Source organism: Pezoporus occidentalis, unplaced genomic scaffold, assembly GCF_034315485.1.
Source record: "Pezoporus occidentalis ecotype Australia unplaced genomic scaffold, CSIRO_AGI_Poc_V1 ctg15, whole genome shotgun sequence".
Taxonomy (NCBI): domain Eukaryota; kingdom Metazoa; phylum Chordata; class Aves; order Psittaciformes; family Psittacidae; genus Pezoporus; species Pezoporus occidentalis.
In genome coordinates this window covers 3,360,913-3,387,425 of record NW_026913316.1, presented here as the reverse complement: position 1 = coordinate 3,387,425, position 26,513 = coordinate 3,360,913, and the positions used below count along the sequence as shown (strand labels likewise).

General features: G+C 38.1%; 2 protein-coding genes across 4 annotated transcripts in view; one reads left to right on the top strand and one right to left on the bottom strand.

The window, feature by feature from the left end:
* SEMA5A (semaphorin 5A) overlaps positions 1–26,513 on the bottom strand; it is an 844,194-nt gene that overhangs the window by 225,807 nt on the left and 591,874 nt on the right. The window lies entirely within an intron of this gene.
* Positions 1–26,513, top strand: part of MTRR (5-methyltetrahydrofolate-homocysteine methyltransferase reductase) — a 31,496-nt gene that overhangs the window by 711 nt on the left and 4,272 nt on the right. The window contains exons 2-15 of one of the 3 annotated variants that reach the window (XM_062610862.1): positions 720–848; positions 3,294–3,482; positions 5,965–6,118; positions 7,751–7,868; positions 8,986–9,358; positions 11,638–11,760; positions 13,124–13,277; positions 15,042–15,130; positions 16,949–17,129; positions 18,913–18,955; positions 19,505–19,691; positions 21,593–21,711; positions 23,308–23,400; positions 23,486–23,668. In XM_062610862.1, coding sequence (XP_062466846.1) covers positions 3,339–3,482; positions 5,965–6,118; positions 7,751–7,868; positions 8,986–9,358; positions 11,638–11,760; positions 13,124–13,277; positions 15,042–15,130; positions 16,949–17,129; positions 18,913–18,955; positions 19,505–19,691; positions 21,593–21,711; positions 23,308–23,400; positions 23,486–23,668 — 1,961 coding nt within the window. In that variant the 5' untranslated portion in view covers positions 720–848; positions 3,294–3,338. Of the gene's footprint in view, positions 1–719; positions 849–3,110; positions 3,185–3,293; positions 3,483–5,964; positions 6,119–7,750; positions 7,869–8,985; positions 9,359–11,637; positions 11,761–13,123; positions 13,278–15,041; positions 15,131–16,948; positions 17,130–18,912; positions 18,956–19,504; positions 19,692–21,592; positions 21,712–23,307; positions 23,669–26,513 lie in introns of those variants that run through there. The other 2 variants (XR_009963247.1, XR_009963248.1) reach the window with 2 other exon arrangements.

Sequence of the window (26,513 nt, the reverse complement as noted above, 5' to 3'; positions counted from 1 at the left end):
GCCTGCGTAGAGGGTTGGTACACCCAAATTTTTCTGGGTGGAAGGTCAGCCCTGGGTCGCGGAGGGTTTCACATGCGGGTTACGTGGAAGGTCTTGTGGGGTTTTTATGTTTGTCTTGGTTGTAGAGTGAAAGTGATTTGAGCAAGTCACTAACTTAATAAAACGATAAGGGAATAGCTTCATGGCTCTGAAGGTGTGGTCCCACAACCCGGTTTGAAGCCGTGCAGAAGTATGTAAAGCTAGTGGAGAAGTTTTTTTGTGTTTTTACTCTGTGGCCATGCCGTTTGACATTTTTTGGCAGATCAGGTACATGAAGTAGGTAGTTGAGTTTTACAGTACAGCTGTGTAATTGCTAGGGCCAGCACATCTGGTTCAGTGAAACTGTGTGGCTTGTTTGCTCGTACATTGTATTGACTTATGGAGCTGATGGAATCCCTGCTAATCTTTTGCAGACTTTCAGTTTTCTGACTTCTGAGTACTGGATCAGGCAAGCTATCATTTGGAATTTCATCTTTAGTTTCGTGTTAAGCCTTGGTTTGAGCCAGCAAATCCTGGGTTGTTTTCATAGCCTAAACATTGGTTTGGGTTTCTTTCACATCCAAGTGCCAACACATCACCATGTTAAAGGCCACTCATGTGGTAATACTTTTGAAGCTAGAGAGATTCTCTAGAAAGCTTGATAGTTGGGAATTAACCATTTTCACCCCTCTTTATTTCAGTTGAACTTCTGTCACATAAGTGGAAGTGGCATATCATCTTTGAAGAGTGGAGCAAAGCAAGAGCAATGTGGGCAGTACATTCGTCTGAGTGCAAGTGTGCTCCTCCTTTTCAGTTGTAATCATCTGCAGGTAGGCATGACTAATTTTCCTTTCTTCTAGCAGGCATCACTTGATCAGTTTGTGCATGAAGCTTTTCTGGTTGATGACAGAAGATGCTCTAACAGAAACTCCCCAACTTGTGTAGTTTAGATCATATCAGGATCAAAGCGGTTTATTGATCTATTGGTGATGTAATTAACTGCCAGGAAGTTAATTTAACTGCTGTTTAATCAGTTGATTGAACTATATATTCAAGATCAATAACAACAGTGGAACAGATATGATACTAGGCACTTAATGTTAAGAAATGCCTACAAATATTTAAACACCCTTCTTTATCTAATTCTAAGGATTTTTCTAATTGCGGCCTGCCCCCTCACTGTTACATACACGCAGTCTCCTCTCTCAGGAGGAGCACATCTCAAGCATGACCCCCTCTTCTGGCCGTGTGGGTTCTCTTGTTTACACACACCTTCTGTGGGAGGTGTGGTTGCTCTAATTTTTGTGTCTCTATGCAACCAGCTAGGCTCCACACCAATGAGAAAGCTCCCCACAAGTTCACATCATGCACCCAAGATGTGGGTAGTTGGTTTTTGCACCATTTATTGTTACTGTACTAGCTGGAGTGGAAGCAGCTCACAGTGTCTTATGTGAGGGAATGCTCTGCCTGGCCTACGCAGAGGTCATAGCACTATCAGGGCAACATCTAGCCGTGTCAGACCACATCATGACTGTTGTTCTTTTTGTTGCTCTCCCTCCTCTCCCCCTACCATTGCAAATTCTCATGCTTCTGTTACATGTTTTCCCAAGCTGACTCTTGTTTGAAGTCTGTTGGTAATCCCCTTGCAGTAATGTTGGCAGCTTGCCCCTCAGCTTTTTGTGTATAGAAGGCTTCTGCGCTGTGGTTTGGTCCCTGTAGAAAATTGATTGTCTTTCTCCCTTTCTGAGGTGTAAGAAATAATGTAGTAATGACAGGCCACTTCATCTTTTGCTTTTCTCCATCTATAGTTAGGCAATGCCACCTACTGACAAGAGAACAATTGAAGTGAAAACACAGCATATGACTAGGATAAATCTGTATTACTACAGGGATGTGAGGGTATTTAAATTATTTTATATGAATCACCATAATTTGTGTGTCATCAAATTTCTTTGTATTTCTTTTGGAAAAGGAGAGTGAAAAAGGTTGTGGATTGTTTTAGCATATGCATTGTCTGTGCATATATATATATATGCATGAAGCTGGTTATTTAAATGAATTTACTTAAAACAACTGTTAAGGTTGTTAATATTTTTAGGTAATCAATTTAGAGTGAAAACTATAATGGAAAATGTACTAGAACAAAATACAATGAAAGCCTTACATTTTTGTGTTAATTACATCTTTCATGGAATTCATGTATGGCGCAAGCACTGTACTCTTAAGCACATATCACTTAGTTTCACCACACCTGTTTTCCCTTGAAAGAAACAAGAAAAATATATACCTCAAATCACTTTGCCACAGGTTTCCATAAATCACTGGGTGTGATTTGGACACTGAAAGCTTTTTGTAGTTAAATCTTTGTGGGAGCAGTAGGTGGAGTACAGCAAACTGGGCCTGGACGCATGAAAAAAATCTCAAGTTTGGAACTGAAAATTACTTAGTTGGAATTCTAGGGGTTTGAGTTCTACTGCAGCTCTCTAGCAGCAACAAAATAGAAGATTATTTTGTAATATATGCATGAGAGACATTCTGCTTGTCTCTCTTCATTCACCGCTTCTTGAAGTTGTCCTTGATCGGTTATGTTCTGTCTGTGTCAAAATCATGAAATAAAGCTGTGAAGGAGTACCCTACAGCGTATTTCTCTAAGATGTTTTCTTATTTTTTGGAGAGAAAAGCCCAAGCAGTCAATGCTGTAGTTCCACTTATAGAAGAAGCTCCTTTTTGAAATACGAAACAAAAACCCATGTTTGTATTGTAAGGTGCAGACATTGTGGGCAGTGAAATATAAACACATTCAGGCAAAAAACACTGATTTAAGAAAGGAAGAACCTGAGAATTTTAATTTTTTTTCTCAGGCAGTGTAGTTTGATTTCAGCAGGTCTGTATGTTGTTTTATTTTCAAATACATATCAGAAAGGTAACTAAAGCAATCACAGATTTTGAAGTGGAAATGTAACTTACATAATAAAAATAGTATATATTTTCATGAAACTAGTTTCTCTGTTGTATTGTTTACAAGCTAGATTCTTGGTAGAGGGATATTATAATATGACTGTAACATTGAGGCAGTACAGAGTCCTTTGCAACCTGGCCTGCAAAGCTTGGTTATGAGAAATGGTGCCTCTTCAGAGCAGATGCCTCATTTCCAAGTTAAACACAGGTACTGCTATCCTTCAAAGTATGTCTTTTTAATTTAATAAGCAAAGCAAAGTCTTGCTGTTCTGCATGCAATAAATTAACTTTTTCCCCTTCTTTTTTTTCTCCTACAGTGTCTTTAAAAGAAAAACAAAACTAAACCAACTCTGTTTTGGGAAATGTGCTGTGGTTTAAAAAGGAGGTTTTTGCTCCTCTATGCAACACAAAAGGGGCAGGCAAAAGCCATAGCTGAGGAAATATGGCAGCAGGCAGGTGCCCATGGATTTGAAGCTGATATGCACTGTATGAGTGAAATTGACAAGGTGAGATACTCCATGCTGTTTTGAAAGAAAGGTATTTAAGAGCTGCATTTTTCTTCATGCGCTCGAGTGGTGGGTGTTGATAATCATGAAGGCTGTTCACATACACCCACCTCAAATACCATCCAGTTTTTAAATTTTTAGTTTCTTATGAATCACTAATTTGGACCAATACTCACAGACATTTAATATCGTTCTGCCAAAGGTACATCTTTATTGTGATTTCTGTTATTAGAACAGTAAATGGATATATCTTTGATCTCTCATTCAGTAACAGCACAGTGAGTTCTTGAAAACTATTTATGTATGCAAACAAATTCTGTATTTTACTGGTCAGCTTTCCTGTTCATAGAAATGCCCCTTTTTTTCACCCTCTTGTTTTTGTGTTGCATTGAGGTCGTGTGTTCTGTTAACTGACCTCCAGCAGGACCCTGAACTTTTTTAGGCTCTTCTTGAGTTACTTAGCATATGCACTCACTCCAGCTCACACTGGATACATGCAAGTTATATTCTAGAAAAAAATTAAAAGCTTGGCTGAAGCAAGGATGTGACTTTTTATTATTTGCTATTTTCCAAGGATAAGGATCTGAAAACTGTTAGCATCTGTCTGTAGCTAAAGCAATATGGACTGTAATTTCCTTCACAAATTACTTTCAAGTATATGTCCTCAAACAAAAACATTTAAAAGAAAAACCCCAAAACAACCAAACAAAACTTGATAGTCTGGTATTTTGTAGGAGCAGAAAATAACACCTGTTTTTTTTCATGCACTTGAAAGTGTGAGAAGCTTATAAAACTAAGTTTCCTTTTAGCAAGTTGCTTTCTTGGGTGTGCACTGCATGGTAGGTAGCTGGACATCTGCTTTTGAATTAATGTTTACTAAGTATGGAGCGAAGTGTTAGGAAGAGACTTATGCACCCAGTAGGGAAGGTGAAGTTTCTCCTTATGTTCTTCCGTTTCATTTCTTCTGCATTTGACTTCTGCTTGAAATGAAGCATAGTATCTCTTGTAGTCTTTATTTGTATTTTCTCGTAACAGGACTTTTAAACTTGGAATACTGGGAGAAAGTTTAAACTGAAACCTACAGGGAGCAGTAAAAAGAGCCTAGGTTACTTATTATGGCAAAAAGGAGGATAAGGAGTGACCTAATAGCAGCCTGCTTGAGCCAAATTCTTCTTGGCAGCAGAAGACTGTATAACAGGATACAAAATCCAGTGAGCGCAGCCTGATAAACTCATATTTCACAGGAGTGGAGAATTTCTGGTTGGAAAAGGCTGCCAGTAAAGTAAAATCTCTGCCTTTAGAAGTTTTTGGAATTCAGTCAGTCACAGCTGACATAATGCAGTTTTGGCAGTTAGTCCCTCTGGAGCATGGGGTGGGACTAGGTGACATCCAGAGGTCACTCCCAAACAAGGTGTCTGTAATTCTGTGGAGCTGTGTTTCACATAGGTCACTAGCTGTTGATTTAAAACCCATAGCCTGCAGAGGTGCTGTGAAAGAGCATGCTGTATGGGTGACCTGACAGACAGCATGCTAGCACAGTGCTCAGTGCTGCAGCCTGTTATCCGTTGAAAGATGGAATAATCAAAGAAACAGAATGATTTTTACTTGAGAAATAATAAAGGATTCCATAAGGCCTGAATTTACGGAACTGTCACACAATCCCAAGTATAGGCAGTTCTTGACCTGATATAGTGGGAGAAGCTCCCGTAAAACTGTGGGAAATGTGGAAGATTGGTATTAGCAAAGGGGAGAGAAAAGAATTTGGGTCAGAGGAGTAGGGCCAAAATGAATTAGACTGTAGAACACAGTCTAAACAAAGTAGCTCTGTTCAGAGCTACTTTAGTTCACCCAAAGCGTAGTTCGTGGGTTTTCTTTTGGTTTTGGTTTGGTTTGGTTTTCTTACGGCCAGGACAGATGTAATATGGAAGTTATCAGAGAGAACCAAATGATCCCTGATGGAATTTGGAAATTATCCCCTCAGTTTGTATGGCCACACCCCCACTATTTGTGTGAATTTATTGCGATTATGGCTCACTATGTGATTGTGACTGTATGTAGAAAAATACTTTTTCCACTTGACAAAGCAAATACTCTAGGAATTATGTATTTAAGCCGCCTGAGTGCAGTTGTGAAATATTCTTTGCATGTGGACTAGCCTGCTCAAAATGCTGCCCTTTGGAGTTTGTGTGTGGGATCATAGGTTAATTCAGGTTGGAAGGGACTTCATGAGGTCATCTCACAGCAGGGTCAGCTGAGGCCAGAGTAAATTCCTCAGGGTTTTACCCAATCTTGTCTTGAAAACACCACTGAAATTATAAAGTGTATCCCCAAAATTACATGAAAGACTTTCTGTGGTTTAATACAGTTGAGATTAAACATTTTTCTGTGTACCTTTGGGCAAAGAAAGTGTGACAGGTAATATCTAAGGCTGCAAATAGGTATCAAATGTCACCTTGTAACTTACTTGTTCTATTACTTGTAGTATAACCTGGAAACAGAAAAGGATCCAGTAGTTATTGTTATTTCCACTACTGGTACTGGAGACCCACCAGACACCGCCCGCAAGCTTGTAAAGAAAATTCAAGACACGACATTGCCACCTGAGCATTTCTCACATCTCCAGTATGGATTGCTAGGTGATCTGGTACTTTGTGTGTTATTGCAGCGCTTGTCTGTCAGTGAATAATTTTTGTATTTCTTTACTTGTGAATAGATTGTTTGGGGTTTTTTAAATGCTGATAAAACATTTATTTTTATAATATGAACAGGGTTGGTTTTTTTGTGTGTGTAATGTTCTCTATGAGCAATAAAGAAAAAGCATCACAGAAATTATCTGAATGTAAGCTATCAGTTTCATTTTTTATAGTTTCATTTTCTTTGTATAAACAACATGACTCAAGCTATCTAGAATTGTTTGATTTCATGTCAAGTGTCTATGGACTAGATGGGTTTACTTGATTTTGCTAATAATAGGGCATTTTTCTATACACAGGGAAAGAAATTATAAAATGTCCTTAAAAATAACATTTTACAATCATCCCATCCCTTTAAATTTGCAATATATTTAAAAAATGTTGTCATACTTGTCAATAGGAGGAATGTACCTTCAGGTTAGACTAATGTGCAAAATACAGATTTGACAAAATACATCTGATATATCATGAGTTGATGGTAACTTCAGTTTGTTGCTTTCAGGTTGTATTTTAAGAAACTTCTATTTGAACCTAGATTATTTTTGCTTGACAAGATAGGTTGAAGTGAGAAAACTTCTAGGTTTCTAGCAAGGGAATTACCCAGTAGAAGGAAATTTCTAGTGGATATATAATATGGAAGTCTGAAATATACGCATTCTAGTCATGTAACATTTTGAGGGGTTGTTATGTTACACATTACAGTTTTTGAAATTATAAGATTTTTCCTTGCTGACTGAATGCGTATATACCCATGCATATACAAAGATAAGCATTGTATTAATACTAATTTTTGTTGTAACATATATTATAGGGTCTAACTTGCAACGTGTTTTGTGATTTTAGTCTAAAAAGTTGACCAGTCTTAAAATACATTCATGGTGTCCATTTCATCTTATCCCATGACATGTTTGCTGTAAGTACTGTACTTGAGAGGGAACAGAAGTATTTTTTAATGAAAAAAAAAAGGCTGTTATAAAGAAGAAAAGAATCATCCATTGTTGGGTGGGAATAATAAGGATCTAGTGGTTTGAAACTGCATACAAGAAAGGGTCAGGCTGTGAAAAATTGTGATAGGACAGTGAAAGAGTGCTGTTCTGAATTACTTACAGACTTTGTGAGGACTACCAGTGGTCTTTGGGATTGTTAGATAAGCATCTGTTAAGGATGAGGTATGTGTGGTTGATCACTTTTAGGGTGAGTCAGTGGTCCTCCATGAACATACCTCCTGATGCACAGACTGTTTAATTCATAACAAAGAACATCTTCTAACAGAACGTCTTCATGATTGTTAAAGGGCAGAAAAGCTAATGCAGTGAAAATGAGATCTAAAAAGAAATCTCTGATTTCTGGGGAGGAGGATGTTGGACCAGATTCCCTTTTTCTACATTTCTTATTTCATACTGTTTTAAATCAGTTATATATTTGATATTTTTTTCAGGTTCCGATATTTTTTTCAGGTTCCAATATTTTTCAAATATTTTTCCAATATTTTTCCAGTATTTCTTCAGTTCTTTTGCCTGTGTAGCCTGGGTGGCTGGCTGATTGACATGATTTCTCTTTCCTTGAATTTGCTAGGTCTGGGAGATTCAGAGTATACATTCTTCTGTAATGGTGGAAAGACAGTAGACCGACGACTTCAAGAACTTGGAGCCCAGCACTTCTACGACACAGGATTAGCAGATGATTGTGTAGGGTAAGAACTGAATGAGTTTGGATTTTATTTCATCAAGATGCAATAATTACATGTGAATTTGGCTAAATGTTCTGAACTCTTTGAAATCAGCTGAACCTGAAAATTCAGCACCTCATAGGAGCAAGTCCTGTCTGAACACAGTATGTCTTTTCAATCTCAATTGCCATTAAATAAAACTCAGTTTTTAAAGTGTGGGTGAACAGGTGTACTCCCTGGAAAAACAGAGGGTATTTAGCAGTTCTAGAAATTAGGTAATTCAGAATAAGTAGAGGGATTTAAAAATGTAGTCTGTTTACTGAAGCAAATAAATGCAGTTCCCAGAATGTGTGGTACTGGTAGTGGGATGTCTTTCTGTATACACATCAGACTTTAATCCAAGCTCACATCTTGAAGTAGAGCTACTTTAGGCAAACCCTACAGCATTTATTTAATTTCTCTGTCTCTTCCATAAAACATTCCCCCCCCCCTTTTTTTTCCTTTCTTTTTTGGTGGGATGGGGCTTGTTTGTTTGATTTTTGATCACTGTAGAGGAATTATGAAAAAAGGGGGTAGGGAGTTTGTTGGTGTAGAGGAATTATATGAGAAAAGACCTCCCTTCCAGTTCTGTTGCTCTTTCTGGCCAGTAGGCTGCAGTCTTGGCTTATTTATTTTGAACTGGAGATTATATCAGATCTGCGCATGATGTTGCAAGACAGTTGAACACAAACATTGCCATAACCATAAAACTTACATGTTGCGTTCTGAACTACTATAAATAGACCATTAGTGTAAGCTTTTGATGTTGCTGTCGCACAATGAAAAGTTGCATATTTTGCTACCATCCCTTTAACTTCCTGTCATAAAGTTCAGCATAAGAAAATAAAAATGAAAAACTAGAACATCGAGGCTGTTACACACTTTAGACTCCATAAATTCAGACAGTTGTAACAACTAAATAAAAACAGGTTTTTAATAAAAATGTCATCTTGATAACTGCTGCAGAGATATATTAAAAATTGAAAATTGTGGTTTTAGGTTTTGTGTTATTTTCATTACTTGTAAATTAACATTCCAGTAAATCACAATAATTCATCCATTCCTTTCTCCTTTTTTTTTTTTTTTCTTCCTTCCTTCCCAGTTTGGAATTAGTGGTTGATCCTTGGATTGATGGACTTTGGCATGCTCTCAAGGAAGTTTTCCTATTGCAAAAAGAAAGAGAAGGCATGAACAGTGCTGTTGATGCTGTTTCGAACTCTCTCTCTGCAGCCCCACATGTTGTGCATGAACTAAACTTAAGCTCCGAAGTACAGAACTTAAAGCTAGAAGATGAAGGAGTGAAGAGTTCTGATGTTTTTTCACAGAAACTGGTTGACATCAGGCTTGTGGATTCAAATAGAGACACTGAAGCTTCACTTGTTCATTCTGTCCCTCCTATCTCTGAGTCTGCTCTTAATATTCCTGCCTTGCCACCAGAATATATAGAAGTGCAGTTTCAGGACACCCATGGTGAGGTAAGGACTTGGTTTTGAATGAGGGAAGCCTCCAGCTCTGGTAAGAGCATGAGTGTATATACTACTACATATGGCTCAAAAGAACAAGTGGATTCCTATATAAAGGAGATACGTCCCTGAACACAGGAGGTTTTTGAATTGCAAGTGATCAGGTTCTAATATTAGTGCCTTAACTTCTTCATAAATAGAGAAAAAAAAGTAAATATTGCTTTCAAGCAGCATATTGAAAAAGCTGAATCCACTAATCTGTAATTCAGTGTACAGGTTAAAGATTATAGTCCAAATTTCCAGTATAAAACTGGATGGTTGTCTTCAGTGTTGGAAAGAATCAAATGGAGGTTTGTTTTCCTTTCGCACCGTTTTTGACATAGCTGGCTAGACCTTGTTAAACAAGTAGGTGCCATGTAGGGTCAAGTACGATTTTACAAGTATGACACAGTTGTCGTGGGTTCAGCAGTAGCAGTCATTTTCCTCTTTCTTAGTAGCTGGTGCAGTGCTGTGGTTTTGACTTTCAGCATGGGAACAGCACTGATGACACCAATGTTTTTAGTTCTAGCTAAGTCATGTTTAGTCTGACCAAGGACTTTCTGAGTCTCATGCTCTGCCTGGGAGGAAGCAGAGACAGGACACCTGACCTAAACTAGCCAAAGGAGTATTCCATACCACAGCACGTCATGCCCAGTATATACACTGGGGGCAGTTCCCCCAGAGGGCTAGATCACTGCTGGGCTCGGGTTGGGTATCAGTTGGGGGTGGTGAGTGGTTGTATTCTCTTCCCTTGTTTTTTCCCTTATCATTATTATTATTGATGGTAGCAGTAGTGGTTTGTGTTATACCTTTGTTACTGGACTGTTCTTATCTTAACCCGTGGGAGTTACATTCTTTAGATTTTCCTCCCCATCCCTCTGGGAGCGCAGGGAGGAAGGGGGAGGGGAGTGAGCGAGGGTCTGCATAGTTCTGGTTTGCCAGCTGAGTTTGAACCATGACAGCAGTTCATGTCCTTTTCCAGTATCCCACATTGCAAAAACTGGGGGTATTTTTTGCCAAGTACATCTGAAATTGGCTTGAAAAACCCCCAAAGCAGAGATACCATGCTATTTAAAGAAGGCTGTTTACACGGTCTCTTTAGTAGCTTATATGGTCTATGTCCTGGGCAGTTGAGTCTCATGACTGAATTAACAACCTACTGCTTGTTAGTAGCCAAGCAGTAGGGGTCTGCATCTTAAGCCTTTATGGCAAGTGTAAGCTAATACAATTTAGCTTAAATCTTTCTCTCATTGTGCCTTGAACTTGACTTGGAGGGAACATGAATGTGGACAGTTAATCACAGTCCAGCTGATGCACAATAACTTGATATGGCCCAAGCTGCTATTCACCATGTCAAATTTTTAAAGAATAAAACTTCCAGCTGTTGGTCTCAAGTTATTTTCCTGCCTTCTTTTTTTGTTAATAAGAAACCTTCAAATTAACAAATACTCTCATATTGGTAGAATAATTCCTTTTCATATGAGGGTATTGTTGTGGACATTTGGTATCTCTTCTACCTCTTCATTTTTGTCTGTAACTCAGATGAAGTTTGCTGACAATAGTGATGGAGAAATGAGGACTGTAGTCTAATCTTCAGATGACAGCCTTTGACAGAGGTGGTCTGGGATTATTCTTGATGCCCATCTGTAATCATTTGGGCACATTTTCACCTTTGTAGAAATGCGGCATAACATGACGCTGTTTCATAGTGTGGAGTTTGCTGATTACCTCTAAACTTAGCTGCAGTTTTAGAAAATCCTTTTATAAATTGTCTATAATAATAGCCCCACGTACTCCCTGAAGTCTTAAACTGTACATCTGCAATGATATTTTTAAATAAATTCTGTTCTTACTCCTTTGGTCTGTTGTGTACACCTACTAATCCTTTAAGTAGGTGGGAGTTCTCTGCATTTTAACATAAATATCATTCTCTAATTTGGCTGTTTTCAAAGCAACTCTTGAAAAAGGAGCAGCAAGCTGCATTTTATAGCAGTTTAGGCCCATTACACTTTTCAAGCCTACTGACATTTTATAATTGAATATACGCCTGTTACTGCTTGGATATGAATTTTAGAGAGGTAGAGCAAAACACAGTATGTATGTGGAATATTCATGTTTTTCCTTATTGTTCTGAATTGTTTTTTAAGATTGTGACAAAAAAAAAAAGTGGCAACATTAATTCCTGTATGTCATAATAAGATGTAATTCAGCTATTTCATTTTTAGTGTAAGTTTTCATGTCCTTTTTTTCAGAATCCACATTTGTCCTCACTGATTTCAGAGGGAACAGTCTTTGAAGTGCCAGTTACAAAAGCAGTCCAGCTCACTAGAGAAGATGCAGTAAAAACAGCATTACTCTTAGAACTTGATATTGCAGTAAGTTTGTGATGGCTTTTTCTTTAGTGGGTAAAAATAAAGGGTGAAAAGCATGTGTGTTATGTATAATAGCTGGGGGAAATATATTTACTAGACTGCTGAAAAGTTAAAACCCCTAATTCCTTATACAACAGGATGTCATCTTAAGCTGATCCATTTTGCAAATGCAAAGCTTGATTTATTCACTGAAAGGTATGACTATGCGGAAGTCAAAACAGAAATAAAATGTCAAGTTAATTTCTTTGTTGGTCTATGGATATTGTGTTGATTGAAGTACCTTTTTGAAGAGAATTTACAGGGAAGAATGTCAGGCAGGGAATATTGAAAATTAATAATCTTTCATAAATATAGAATTCAGGGAATATTCAGGAACTGTGTAGGAAATTGTGACTATTCCTTGTAGTAGGTAATAATTTGATTAATATGATCAAGTGATAAGAATCGTTAGCTCTTGAGCACTGCTTCTGCCTCTGGCATTCATTTGCTCTGACTTGTTAACATACTAGTCAAACTGTCAATCTCTGTTACCTTAAGTGTAAAATCTGGTTTAGGTTATTCAGGTAAGATAGTATTTTGTATACTGGTTTGAAGATGAAAGGCAGAGAATGCTCAATATTACTTTACAAGAAATCTTTTAAAAGGAGAATATGTTGCCTTTGAGCGATTTTTTTCCAAATTTGGAGAATAATGCCTTTGGGATTTTGTGATTTTGGCAGTAACTTTTATTGGACTCAGCCTCATCTGTGTCAGTATCCATAGGTCATCTTTAAGTCCCAGTAATAAGTAGAGTCTGTTGAGTTTTGAACAGCTGAGTCTCTGAGATTACATGGGGTTTTGCATTTATTTGTGTGTATACATGTATCCTGTCATCAGCACCCACTGAAAATTTGAATATTTTGGTCTTTTTTTCCCTAGCATTCTCAACAGTCTGTGCATGCAGGAAACTTTTTCTGGTGCATAAGAGAAATATAATGATTCAATTGCAATTCTGTATGCTCCTGTAATGGCAGAAGTTTGACTAGGCTTTTAGCAGTTGCACACAAGAACCTGCAAACTAGGCTGATTATATAACACATCCTCTTAATACATATTTATTTTCCTTCTGTTTAGCCTGCCCAGCAGTTCTTATTGAAGAGTGTCTAAATATTTAAACCAAATAAGGAAAGATTTTTCTATTTAGTAAGTTTAAACCTGAAAAGAAAACATGCGTATTTGTGCTCCAGCATGTGCTGCAAGGGCTTGTACAAAGGACGTGTGACTTTATGTGACTGCAATAGTGAGAAGATTGTTGTTAGGAATGGGAATGCTATTGGTATTGGTTTGTGATACAGCTTAATAGAAGTTATCTTATATTTTAAAACAGGATACAGTCTTTGACTACCAACCAGGAGATGCCTTCTGTGTGATGTGTCCCAATAATGTCAGTGAGGTAGAAGAACTTCTTCGCATCTTGGAACTTTCTGAAAAAGGAGAGTACTTTGTTTGTGTAAAGGTTAAGCAGGGCACTAAAAAGAAAGGTATGGTGTGATGCACTGGTCATGAACAGATACTCCTGTGTTAGTCATAGTTATTATACATAGTTTTGAATGGTTTTATCTTTAGTATTGGGACGCAGCGGTCACTTCAGGCAGGCATGTTGGAAGTCACAGAGATGTGTTAAAAAAGAGAGGATGCACTGACTTCCATGTGCTGCAGTTATGAAGTTAAATGGTTTAGGATCAAACAGAAATTAATTCCCCTGGAGCTTTGCTGGTGAGCGGAGACTCATTAAGTTACTGTAACTTAATTACTTTTGCCATTCTGTACCAAAGAATTCATCTCTATAATGTAGTTTCACAACTCCTAGCAATGTTCTAGTGTTGCTTTCCTTTTGAGATTTGTCTCTTAACTGCATTAGGATTCTGAAGAATTTGTAACAGTTACTACAAACTATTATGGCTGTGGGTTTACTGAATGTGAAGAACTGAAAAACCTGGGAGAAGAGCCTGAACTGCAGGCTGTGACGGCTATATCTTCAAGATTTACCAGGAATTCCACTGAATTTTGTTCACAACATCTCTTTGTTCAGTCTGTCAGTTCTTTGATGAAGTAGATGAGATCAGCTGAGAGGACAAAACAGAAATTATTTGCAGTCTGGTACAAAGTCTGTTGTTCAAATATTGGATTTGAATTTGAAGAGCATCATAGGAAGAGGATTAAGTACTTCTTGTAACATGCTATTTGCATGTTCAAGGAAAAGAAGTTTATATAAATGTGAAAGTGGATGCTTCTTTTCTGCATGTTCCAATAATCCCTTTCAACACAAAGGAAAAACATGACTGCTACTGCTGAACCCAGGACATATATTTATGCCAGTCTTCTTCTGAAAGTAAAATTAGTTCTTTGTAGCAAGGGTACAGTCAAGTAATGCTGATACAAAGAGATAATTTAGCAAGTTATACACGTATATTCCTGGAGTGAAAATTCTGTAGTATTAAAGGGCTCTTGAGCATGGAAAAAACACAGTAAGAATCAGTAGCTGGATGTCAAATCTGAGAAACATTGTAGAGAAATGCCAGCAATTTCAAACCTGCAGAGCTTATTAATTAAAGGTGTTTTGTCACATAAATGGTCTTAGATTGGTTTTGGGATTAATTTAGAATAGCCACTTTAGCATGACGTGGCATGAGGCTGATAAACCAAGCTGCACCCTAGCTGATTCCATGCAGGGATAGATGGGATGTCAGTGTACCTCCTTCTCAGAAATAGAACCTGTTCAGGGTACAGGACAGATTATTTGCTTGTACAGAAATCCCTTGGGTCTGCTGGGGTTCTTGGAACCCTCAGAAGCTCCATCATGGAACTGGCTGCATACACCTTTGGTTAGGTCATTCAAAAACCTCAGCATGTTCCAATTTTCAGGAGTGCTTATTGATGGAGGGGAAAAAATGTGGATGTTCCTTTCTAGTAAGCCTTCCTCTGAATTTCCTCAAGGTAGAAAGTAGTAAGAAAGCCTTGAGTGGTTTAGCAGTGAAATTTATCTAACAGTGATGTATTGTACTCCTCCTTTTGTTTTCCCCTTTCCCAGTAGGTTTTGACTTTTCATTGGAAAATTATTATTGATACTTCATTGGTAAACTGTCTTGCTGTTTAGTTTATAATTTTTACTAACTGGCTGGGGCATAAACCTACAGAATTGAATGCAGTTTAGCTCTCTTGTGTTTCTTGAAGGAACAAGAACTCTGTGATGCCATTTTTGGATGTTAATAGATGCACATTTTGTTTTTCTCCCCCTGAACTAGGAGCATCTCGTCCACAGCACATCCCTGAAAGAAGCACTCTGAAATTCATTCTAACCTGGTGTTTGGAAATAAGGGCAACTCCCAAAAAGGTGTTTATGTGTTTGTTTTCTTAAAGATAAATCCTTAGTAATTCTATGCTGTGTGAGCTTTTACAGCTCTGTACTTGCTTCATGTGCAGTTACCAGGTTTCTTGGTGAATAAGGATTGTCAGTTTGTATGCTACTGTTTGTACTTCATTCTGAGAAATTTCACTTCTGGTACTTTATCTGGCAAACTAGGAGATACTGAAATCTCTATTCCTGTTCTTCAGTATCTTGATTCATAACATGAACAGAAGAGTATTAGATGCTTGGTGTCAGATAACTGAAGGGCTGACTGAGGCTGGCCCCATAAGCGTTTTAGAGAAATCATTCTTTCTAATCAGAGGGAGCTGTATCTGTCAAGTTTTGTTGCTGAAAATGCACATGTTGCTCTATGCAAACAAACCATAATGCCTTTTAAATTATTATAAAGCTTTTCTTTAGCATTTCAGTAGCCTGGCAGAATTTGAAGAAATATTTTTGCTTGTATAATATTTGTTCTCACGATGTGTGACTTATTTTTTTTCATTCTGTGCCTACAAAAAAATAGAAGCTTGTAAGTGGAAATGCGTGTGTATTTCTGATACTGTCAAAACACATTGTAAAGATAACTTTGGATGAAGGATAAAGCTAAACAGTTGTGTTGGTTTGGTCTCTGGGGAAAATCAGTTTTTGGAAGAACCTTTTCACTCAATTTAGTGGATTTTGCAGCAGAAGAGAAGAGAATCTTCCAATTGTTTCAACCTTTTTAAAACTGCATTTAACAATTTTTGAAAATTTGTCTTGATAATAAGAATAGGTAAAGAGTGCTGGCTGGGGAATATAACCCAGGCTAGTTTTTATAACAATCTGTTTTATTACTTGTTCAATCTGCTTTATGTAACTTTGTACTCAAAACTGTTGTCTGAAAGCTCAATGTTTGAGTATACTCAAATTACTTTCCAAGTATTCTTTTGTGTAGAATACGTTATCTGATTGCACTTGGTGTTTTGGATCACTCTTCTTTTATGCACTGTGTTTATTTCCACCTTGCTTTTGGAAGAAAAACCTGTAACACTTTATATCTGATTTTTACTTTATCTTGCAATGCTCAATTTAATTTTCACTTAAGAAAAGCTTGCAATACCATTATGTAGGCATAAAATATGGAATAAAACACCACAGCAATATTTACATGACTCATTAAATACCATGCTTTATTTACAGTAATACCTTTCCTAAGGCTTTTTTTTTATTCCTGTCCTGGCTTCTGTAACTTAGCAAGTGGTGTTTTGCCTTGAGTTTATTTGTATTATGGAGCTGTTTACGTAACTAAAGTGCAAATACATAAATAAGAGGGCCTTTCATAAATTTGGGTTTTTTTTTTCAGGGAATAGGTTGTGACTGTTTATTTGTCTCTTCCCTGCTCAGGTTAAGTAAGATTTTTCTGACCTGCTAGCCTGTAAATTTTTCATAGTAGGTGAAAGTTGTTATCCACTAACCTGAGTTTGTTGGTGTAGAGGAATTATATGAGAAAAGACCTCCCTTCCAGTTCTGTTGCTCTTTCTGGCCAGTAGGCTGCAGTCTTGGCTTATTTATTTTGAACTGGAGATTATATCAGATCTGCGCATGATGTTGCAAGACAGTTGAACACAAACATTGCCATAACCATAAAACTTACATGTTGCGTTCTGAACTACTATAAATAGACCATTAGTGTAAGCTTTTGATGTTGCTGTCGCAGGTACTGTTTCCTGTTCCCAGACATCCCAAGTTTTTCCCAGTTTGTTACCATTTTCCCAAATGCACAAGTATTTTTACCCTTTACTCTCATTTTCTTCCCCCCAGGCATTTTTGCGAGCTCTTGTAGAATGTACGAGTGATGTGGGAGAAAAACGGAGGCTTCAAGAGCTTTGCAGCAGGCAAGGAGCCTCTGATTACACACGCTTTATTAGAGATCCCAGTGTTTGTTTGCTGGATTTACTACATGCTTTTCCAAGCTGCAAACCTTCGCTTAACGTGTTAATTGGTAAGTGAGCAATTTAGATTTAATTAGATTCAGTTTCTGAAAATATATCTGACTAAATGTTCAATTTTCCAAGAAAGTGGAATAACTGTTCAGTTAACTGCTTTAGAAATATTATAGTATTCATAGTGATTAAACTAAAACTGCTGTTGGGGAGCAAAGCTCTTGTTTTTCTCTTTTTAGTCTTTGGCCTTCATTCTGGAAACAGTTGGGTGCATACCTATGCTTCAATTGACTCTGGATTGCTCCTGTACAGAAAAAATAAGCATAAGGTGTTTGCAGGACTAGCGTCTTTAAGAAACAGTTCAACTGCTTACAATTAAAAAGAAATGTTTCTACAACTCCCGATGTCCCTGCCTACATGTTCTTTTCTTGCACTTTTACCTGTTAAAACAGAAAGCTTTTCCTAGTGTGTTGGTATTTATGTAATGTTCAACACACTCATTGCATTCCTCATATAAAATATTGAAGGAATGAGATTCAAACTGTAACCATCTCAAATACATCTAAATATAATGACAGTTATTTTCCAGATGAAAAAAACACAGAATTTCTTGACATGTTGAATTAAATGAAACAAAAAAAAAAAAGGTTTTTTATTTCTTACAGTCGCCTTCTCCACACCTACCCTAAATCTCTCCTTAGTACAGTGTGGGGATTAAAAAAAATACATACAAGCTCTGCTCCACTTTATACGAACACATGAATCTTCACAGTGAAAGCAAAACAACTTTGCTTTCCAGAGGTGGTATGGAATGTGCTGTAGCAACTGAACTGAACAAAAGGAAATATTTCAAGTTCTTGAAATGTGTTCCCCCAGGGAAGTAATGTGCTGAATGGTCTTAAAGTCCTCTTTAAGTAATTTCACTGAACTAGCTTTTCTTCACTCTGATTTGCAACTATGTTATGTAGCAGAGCATCTTTAAAATATGTCAGGGTGTCCATGTACTGGTTAGAACATCTGTAAAGGGTTGGTACATGTACAGAACCAACTAAAGAGCAGTTAAACTGTAGGTTACCCTGTTACTCCACTGTGTTTTCTGGCATTTGCTATGCCAATTTTTTTCTGGTATTGCTCACTTACTGTCCCCACCACACTGTTCACTTAGTGATATATGTCTCCTTTCAATATACCCTTACCCTCAGCCATTTGCAGTCTGCATGCAAGTCATTCCTTTGAAGGCATCTGTGAGTTTGACCTTTGCTGTGTGTGTACGTGGATAAAAATGTGGTGTGTGATATATAGAGTGGACTTCTCATTGAAAAAGTGTCAAATAAAATCCTGTCTCTGTTGGGTTTTCAGCTGTGATTTCAAAAATTTGCTTATGTACTCACAGTGGTTTAAAATTGAACTGGCACATCTGTTTCTAGGACATTCTATATAGGAAACTTTCAATGAAGCAATTCCTATTCTGATAGCTTTTGAGCTCATAGATGAAAAGTGGGCAGAATTAAATTTCAAGCTTCACTGTGTCCACCAGTTCCTGGCATCTCTTCTGTGCACCTTACAGTTGTTTTTAATTGACCAAGAACCGCATTAATTAACTATTGCGGCCTCATTTTTATAGGCTTTCTAACATGTTCCATGAAGTTTAAAAACCATTCAAAATAGAGTTCAGGTCTTAATAGCTTATTTCTGAACCACAAACACTGAATGTTAATAGAGTAAAATTACAGTTAAATTATAGTGTGCTTATATTGTGTTGCACTGTAAACACTTATTATATGATATTTGCATTTGGGAGAATCAAGTAATAAGAGATGCTGCTTTTTTAAAATTTTTCAGAACATCTTCCTAAATTACAAGCCAGATCCTATTCAGCATCAAGGTAATTAAATATTCAAGTTGTATCTCCTTGATAATTTAGGTATGCTTTTTTTACTCGGATATGTGTGTGCATGTTATAAAGAAGAAAGAGAGAAACGAAGGCTAAAACCTGATGATAAAGTAATTGTATACCTGTTGCAAAAAATCCCATGGTGTTTGACTATTTCAGACAGCATTGTTTTTGAATGTCTGGCAAGACTTTGTTGGTGTTTTTAAGAACAAGCTCACACACATGTGAATCTGGTAGGAATTTGATTCTCTTCTGTAGGTACTGGCATCTGAGTCCAACATTAAGACTTTTTCTAACTATAGATAAATATCACACTGAATACTGAGAATCTTGATTCAGTTAATGTGGTTTGGACTGCTGTGGTTTGACCTGCTGTAAGGTTGTACAGCTATCTCTCAGGGTTGTTTGTTGTTATTGTGGAGTTTGGGTTGAGGGGTTATTTTGTTTGTGGTTTGGGGTTTTTCTGTGTTTGGGTGGTTTTTTTGGTGTTTTTTTTGGTGTTTTTTTTAATTTTATTTATTAATACTTTTGTCTTTCCAGTTCAAACTTGTATCAGCCAGGGAAACTGAGTTTTGTATTTAGTATTGTGGAGTTCGCTGCCTGTCCCACTCGACCAGTCTCACGGAGGGGAGTATGTACAGGGTGGCTTGCGGAGTTAGTTGCCACTCAGCTGCATGCCAACAGAAGCACTGTGGATACAAATGGAGGAAGCTGTTCAACTAAAAAGGTATGGATGTTAGATCTAAACTCCTTAACCATTAAATTTATGCATTTTTGAAACAACTGCCGTTATTTTGTTCACTGCTCTGGTGTAATGCAGATGTTTTGGCAGTATATATCTTCATTTTGCAGTTCTATCCTACTTGTAAGTTCACCCTTCCCTCTGTAATATGTCTAGATCTTAATTGCTAAGTTGCTAAACTTATATTTTACTTTATCCATGGATACCTGAATTGTGAAATTTCCCACTGCTGAAAGACTAGGGTTGTTTTCCACCCCATTGTAGTCCTAAGTGAGTCATGGAGAATATTCTCGTGGACTAAACTACTACTGTGCAAGTAAATGGTTATGACTATTAGTGTTGTAGAAGAGAGGTACTTGGTCACTTCCAGGAAAGGGTGGCAGATAATAGGAAAGAAACTGTAAAACTCATTTTTTTGTCAGGTCTCACACAGTTTGCAAAGGCCAAGTTATTGAATATGACACAGGATAGAGTTGTATGTAGTATTTCTGATATGCATCAAAGATTGTTTGACATAATGGGTATTATTAGGAGAAGGTACTTCCCCCCTCCCCCCCCATTCTTTTTGCGGCAGAGAATCTGTCTAAATAATCAGGCTCAAAGTTATTAGGTGTAAGCTAATTATTAAAAATTTGGAATTCTACTACATAATTAATAGCACAGAAAAAACTGCCAGTCTAATTTATATTTGATTAAGAATAATGAAAACTAGCATAGTGTTTGGTTACAAGAAAACTGTGCCAATAATTCAAGGTGCAGGTCTCACAAAATTTAAGGAAAACCCATGCAAGTTATCTTCCTTTTTTTAAAGCTAAGTTATAAGATAGACTCATTAATGTGTGTATCATATATCTTATTCCAGCATTCACATCTGCTCTTTATTTAAAATATTAGTTAATTTACAGTATATTAATGATCAAACACAACAAAGAGGTGGAGTTAAAAAGGATTATTACAAAATGAGCAAATAAATTTCAGAATTATCTGTAGTATAAATGTGTTTACCGTTTGCAGTATTTTTTAAAGGAATGATCAGTTTGGAATCATTAATAGGGAAAATAGCCTCCAAACTTAAGTGTGTTTTGGAGGAGTAAATATAACATAAATACAAATATTGCCCCCCACAGGCAATAATTATACCATTATTTTTAATCATCATGAAACCAGAGACTTGGATCATCTTTTAAAAAATTAAAACTAGTCATCTCTCATTTTCTGTACATTGTTAACCATGCCTCAGAGAATAGTTATGGAGCTCCTATGACAATTATGTTTAGATTTCCTTTCAGACATAGCTGAAGATTGGAATTAAGTGTTTTTCAATGGAGTGATAAAAACCATTTTCCAAGGTCTTTGAGCAGTTATCTGCCTCCTCTCGCCCATATGCATTTTTGGAGATCATATAAAACTTACGGAAATTAAGAAGACAAGCTCAGTATCAGTAGGCTTCAATTTGCTGTAAGCAAATTCTCACCTCCACTGAAATATTTTTAGATGTCCACAGTGTAAAAAAAGATTGAGTTCCTTATAATAGCAATAAACTAGCTTTATTTCCCTTTCAGTACCAACACCAAACTTTCCATGAATTCTGTAACATTATTCCCCAAAATTTTCATAACCAGAAACTTATGTTTGTGTGGTTTTCCCTAGTTTTCCTCCAGATGGATTAATAGGTTTGTAAATATGATGTGGATTTTTTCCATGAACTCATCTGAAATTTTATTCTGAATGTCTGCGTGGCATTAAAGATAAACTTTGAAGCTCGGGTTTTGGAATGTTGTGTCAACACATACACTATGTAAATGTCCTCAGGGTTCTAAAAATTTCATGGTATTTTCACTTCTTAAGAATGTTCTTCAGTTGTATTTTATCTAATTTCATTTTAGATATCTATTTTTGCTCGTCCAAACAATGCTTTCCACTTACCGGCAGACCCATCTATCCCACTCATGATGGTTGGTCCAGGAACAGGAATTTCACCATTTATTGGTTTCCTACAGCATAGGTATGTACACAGTTGTTATCTGGAAAGCAGCCTTCTTATGTTGAAGACAGTAAAGCCTTTTCTTTTTCTTCCTTCTTCCTTCCTTTCCTCCCTCCCTCCCTCCCGCCTACCCTCCCTCCCTCCTTCTTTCCTTTTTCTTTCTTTTTTTCTTTCTTTCTTTCTGATTATAAATTGTCTTTCTAATTTTCAACAAGCAGTGTTTTTGTAATTTTGTTTTTCAAATGAGTAGAGCTTACATTTTCATCTGACAGTGTGTGATATCCATAGTAGATATATGAGGAATTGGGTGGATTGCAGAAATGGTTATAAGAAATTAAATCTGTTATCTGTGTGTTACTAGTGGAAGTCCTGTAAGATGTTGGTACTTATAGAAACAGTGTTGATTAAAACTGTGGATTAAGTTTGGTATTCAAAATCCATTTCATTCAGAAGTGACATCTGTATTAAAAGCCTTGGCATGATGAATGTTAAGGTTTCTCCCATATTCCCTTATTTCTGTGTTTATATATATTGATGTTTTAAGATGAGGAGCTTGGCACATGAACCCTCAAATGGGCAGTGGTCTTGGGTTTTGTGGATTTTATATTCAAGGGAAGGTAGATCCCTTTTTTTCCTTCCTCCAATTCCAGTAGTGAAATTTTGCAAGGCAAGGAGATGCTTGTTTAAAAATTGACAGATACCACATCAACAAGAATATGTAAAAATATGTTCATTTGGAGGAAATGAAGAACAGGGAGAGTGGAATATTTGAGTGGGAATGGTTGCAAGTTTTGTAGGTAACCAACACGTACGATTCCTATGTGACTCATTATTTCTAGCAAGATAATGGAGTTTCTTGAATCCTGCAGCAATTAATTTTAAATCATTTTAGCTGAGAGAAAATTTGGACACAGTGTTTCTGACTCCATGCTTCCACTTTGACCAAATCATTATGTACAATCATTATGTCCTTACTCCTTAACTTTAGCTGCCAAATATACCTTTTTCTCTCAGAAGAATTTTGCATTTTATTTTAAAGGATTCATAGCATTTCATAAGCATTTGATCAATGAGAAATGAAATGTCTCTCTCAAAATGTAACTAGAAAGTTGCAGCTAAAACCCCTCTAAAGTAATACCTTCAGCATTATTTCAAGAAAATGCAATAACTCTTCTGATGATGTGGTAGTAAATAGATTGTTATTCATAAAGTCTAGCAGGTTTCTACAGCTAAATGGAAAGCATGCTAAAACTGCTTTGTGCTGAGTTTTCCCTTTCCAGTGAAAGATAAAGGGTAGTGATCTCCTTATTCAGCAGTCAGGATTGTTTTGCGAGGCGCTTGGAAGTGTCAGTCTTGAGTATTCCATTATGAAACTGGCAAAAAAACACCCCCTTTGAAGCTGATTGATTTTGAGCTGTGCCAAAAGTGAGTAGTCAAGAAAATCAAGTAAGTAAGAAGGGTTTGACTGTGATTTACTTTAAGTCATTTCACATTTCTGCCAATTCAGAAGTTTATTAAAGCACTACTTTACATGAGAATTAGGTTATAGATGTTTTGGATTCTGCACTTGATAAAACAGGATTGGATTTTATTTTTTTTTTCTTTTGGTCTGTTTAGGCAAAAGCTCAGAGAGGAACATATGGACTGGGAATTTGGAGAGACATGGCTGTTTTTCGGTTGTCGGCATCAGAACCGAGACTATTTGTTCAAGCAAGTTCACTATTTAGCATTCATTTTGTATTCATGAGGAATGCTTATCTCTGAGCGGTTACTAATAGTTGCTATTGCCTTTCAGAGATGAGCTCAGATGTTTTCTGGAAAATGGCACGTTAAATCATCTTAAGGTTTGTTTCTCAAGAGACTCTTCTTCAACTGCAGAAGTAGCCCCACCTAAATATGTGCAAGATGTCATTAGGCTTCATGCTAAGGAAGTTGCCAGAGTCCTGCTGAAAGAGAGAGGTTACTTCTATGTGTGTGGGTAAGTACAGAGTGGAGATGGACTGTCTCAGAAATAGAACAGAGTTGGCAGAACTTTGAGGCTTTCCAAAGACTTAGTGGTGTCTGAAAAAAAGGACCAACATGTGTTGTGGTTTAAACCCAGTCGGCAACCCTGAACCATGCAGCCACTCGCTCACTCCCCGCCCTTCCTCCCCTCTCTCCCGTAGGGATGGGGAGGAGAATCAAAAGAATGTAACTCCCACAGGTTGAGATAAGAACAGTCCAGTAACTAAGGTATAACACTGTCCTGGGTTCAGCAGTAGCAGTCATTTTTCCCCTTCTTGGTAGTTGGTGCAGTGCAGTGTTTTGACTTTCAGCTCGGGAACAGAGCTGATAACAAGGATGTTTTGGTTTGGCCAAGGACTTTGTGAGCCTCATGCTCTGCCAGGGAGGAGGGGAAGCCAGGAGGAAGCAGAGACAGGACACCTGACCCAAACTGACCAAAGAGGTATTCCATACCACAGCACTTCATGCCCAGGATGTAACTGGGAGTTAGCCGGAAGGGCTGGGAGACTGCAGGGTTGGAGGAGGTATCGGTCAGAGCTTGGTCGGGCTGGGGGGGCGAGTTATCGGTCGGCTGGTGGTGAGGTGTTGTATTCTCTTCCCTTGTTATTTCCTTTATCATTATTATCATTGGTGGTAGCAGTAGTGATCTGTGTTATACCTTAGTTACTAAACTGTTCTTATCTCAACCTGTGGGAGTTGCATTCTTTTCGATTCTCCTCTCCGTCCCTCCGGGAGCAGGGGGAGGGCAAGAAAGGGGGGAAAGTGAGTGAACGAGTTACCTGACTGGGTTTAAACCACGACAAACACAAACCACTACTGCTACCACCAATAATAATAATAAGGGAAATAACAAGGGAAGGGAATACAACCGCTCACCACCCGCTGACCGAGACCTAGCCTGACCGAGCAGTGATCACCCCTTCTGGGTAACTGCCCCCAGCTGATATAGTGGGCATGACGTGCTGTTGTATGGGATACCTCTTTGGTTAGTTTGAGTCAGGTGTCCTGTCTCTGCTTCCTCCCGGCTTCCCCTCCTCTCTGCCAAGAGCATGAGACTCACAAAGTCCTTGGTCAGACTAAACATGACTTAGCTAGAACTAAAAACATTGGTGTTATCAGCGCTGTTCCCAGGCTGAAAGTCCAAACCACAGCACTGCACCAGCTACTAAGAAGGAGAAAAATCACTGCTACTGCTAAACCCAGGATCGTATCCACCCCTTATTCCATACCATTCATGTCATGCTCAGATCCCACATTTTCAATATACCATCACTCATATATATACACATATATATACACCCACAGAGAGAGAGAGAGATCATTCCTTAGTGCAGGGACCTATCCCTGTGAAGATGCTGAGTCCATCTAATCCATGATGTTGGGCTCCATCTCTTGTAACAGTCTTTCAGAGCAGGAGAGATTGTGTGCAGTGTTTACACTCATGAATAACCTGGGCAATAGTGTCCATTGTTAAGTCCACCACTCGATCATGAGTCCATCTCTATGTTGCATCTCTGCCCTGATGGCCTGAAGTGTCATGGGCCCACCAGGCTCAAAATAATTCACCCTCTCCTTCAGCAGTTTCTGCAACTTGTCACTGGGGACTCCATACAGCTGCCTTCCATCTCTGATGCCTCCAAAGCACTGGTGGGGCCCAGCAGACTAGATACTCTCCCATACTGTCCCACACACCCTGCTACTCATGAGTGTCCAGCTGTGGGGAAAATCTCTTGGTCCTCCTATATCGCCATCTAATGCTAGACAAGACCCAAACATGACTCCGCTTAACTTTCAAGATCAGACAGAATGGCTGTGGGTAAAACACACTCTGTATGCGTGCCAACATGCTGATCCCCATCACAATCAGCAGGCATCAAGGGTACCTAAAGGCCATTCAAAACCTTCAGAACTCTCAAATGACACTGCTATACAAGTCACTGGGACTGGTGTAGCTGCTGTGCTTGGAGTAGCTGCGCTGTCTGCTGCAGTCGGAGTTTGAGTAGCTGCTGTACTTGTCACTAGGGTGTGTGGGAATGTCTCCCTCATAGACTGACCACCTGAGGAAGGGAAAAAAGATGTGTAATTGCTATACACTTCTGTTATATACCTCCCAAAGTATAGAGGTGGTGACCACACTGGGAACACAAGCCAGATCAGTTTCATGATCAATGATTCTACTGTATCACAAGTCATTACCATAAAGTACAGTGAAACAACAACCTTAGCCCAAGCCCCCCAGCTGATAAACACTAACACAGCAAATACCAGCTGTAAGTAAGGTACAACATGCTGAAACTGTGAGATCAAGAGTGACAACTTTGAGAGCCAATAAATCAGCATTGTGACGAGTGACTGTTAATCTGAAACAATGAATGCTTGTCACAAATATGATTGCACACACTCCAGTCAGATCTGTCGTTATCACAACCCTTTGTGCCCTACGCTGGGCACCAAAAAGAACTGTTGTGGTTTAAGTCCAGCCGGCAACCCAGAACCACGCAGCCACTCTCTCACTGTCCTCCTTCCTCCCCCTTGCAACTCCTGGAGGGATGGGGAGGAGTATCAAAAGAATGTAACTCCCATGGGTTGAGATAACAGTCCAGTAACTAAGGTATAACACAAACCACTGCTGCCGCCACCAATAATAATAATGATAAGGGAAATAACAAGGGAAGAGAATACGATACCATCCGTCAATATGCAGCCCGACTGAACAGTGAAGTAGCCCTTCTGGGTAACTCCCAGTTTGCATCCTGGACATGACGTGCTGTGGTATGGAACACCTCTTTGGCTAGTTTGGGCAGGTGTCCTGTCTCTGT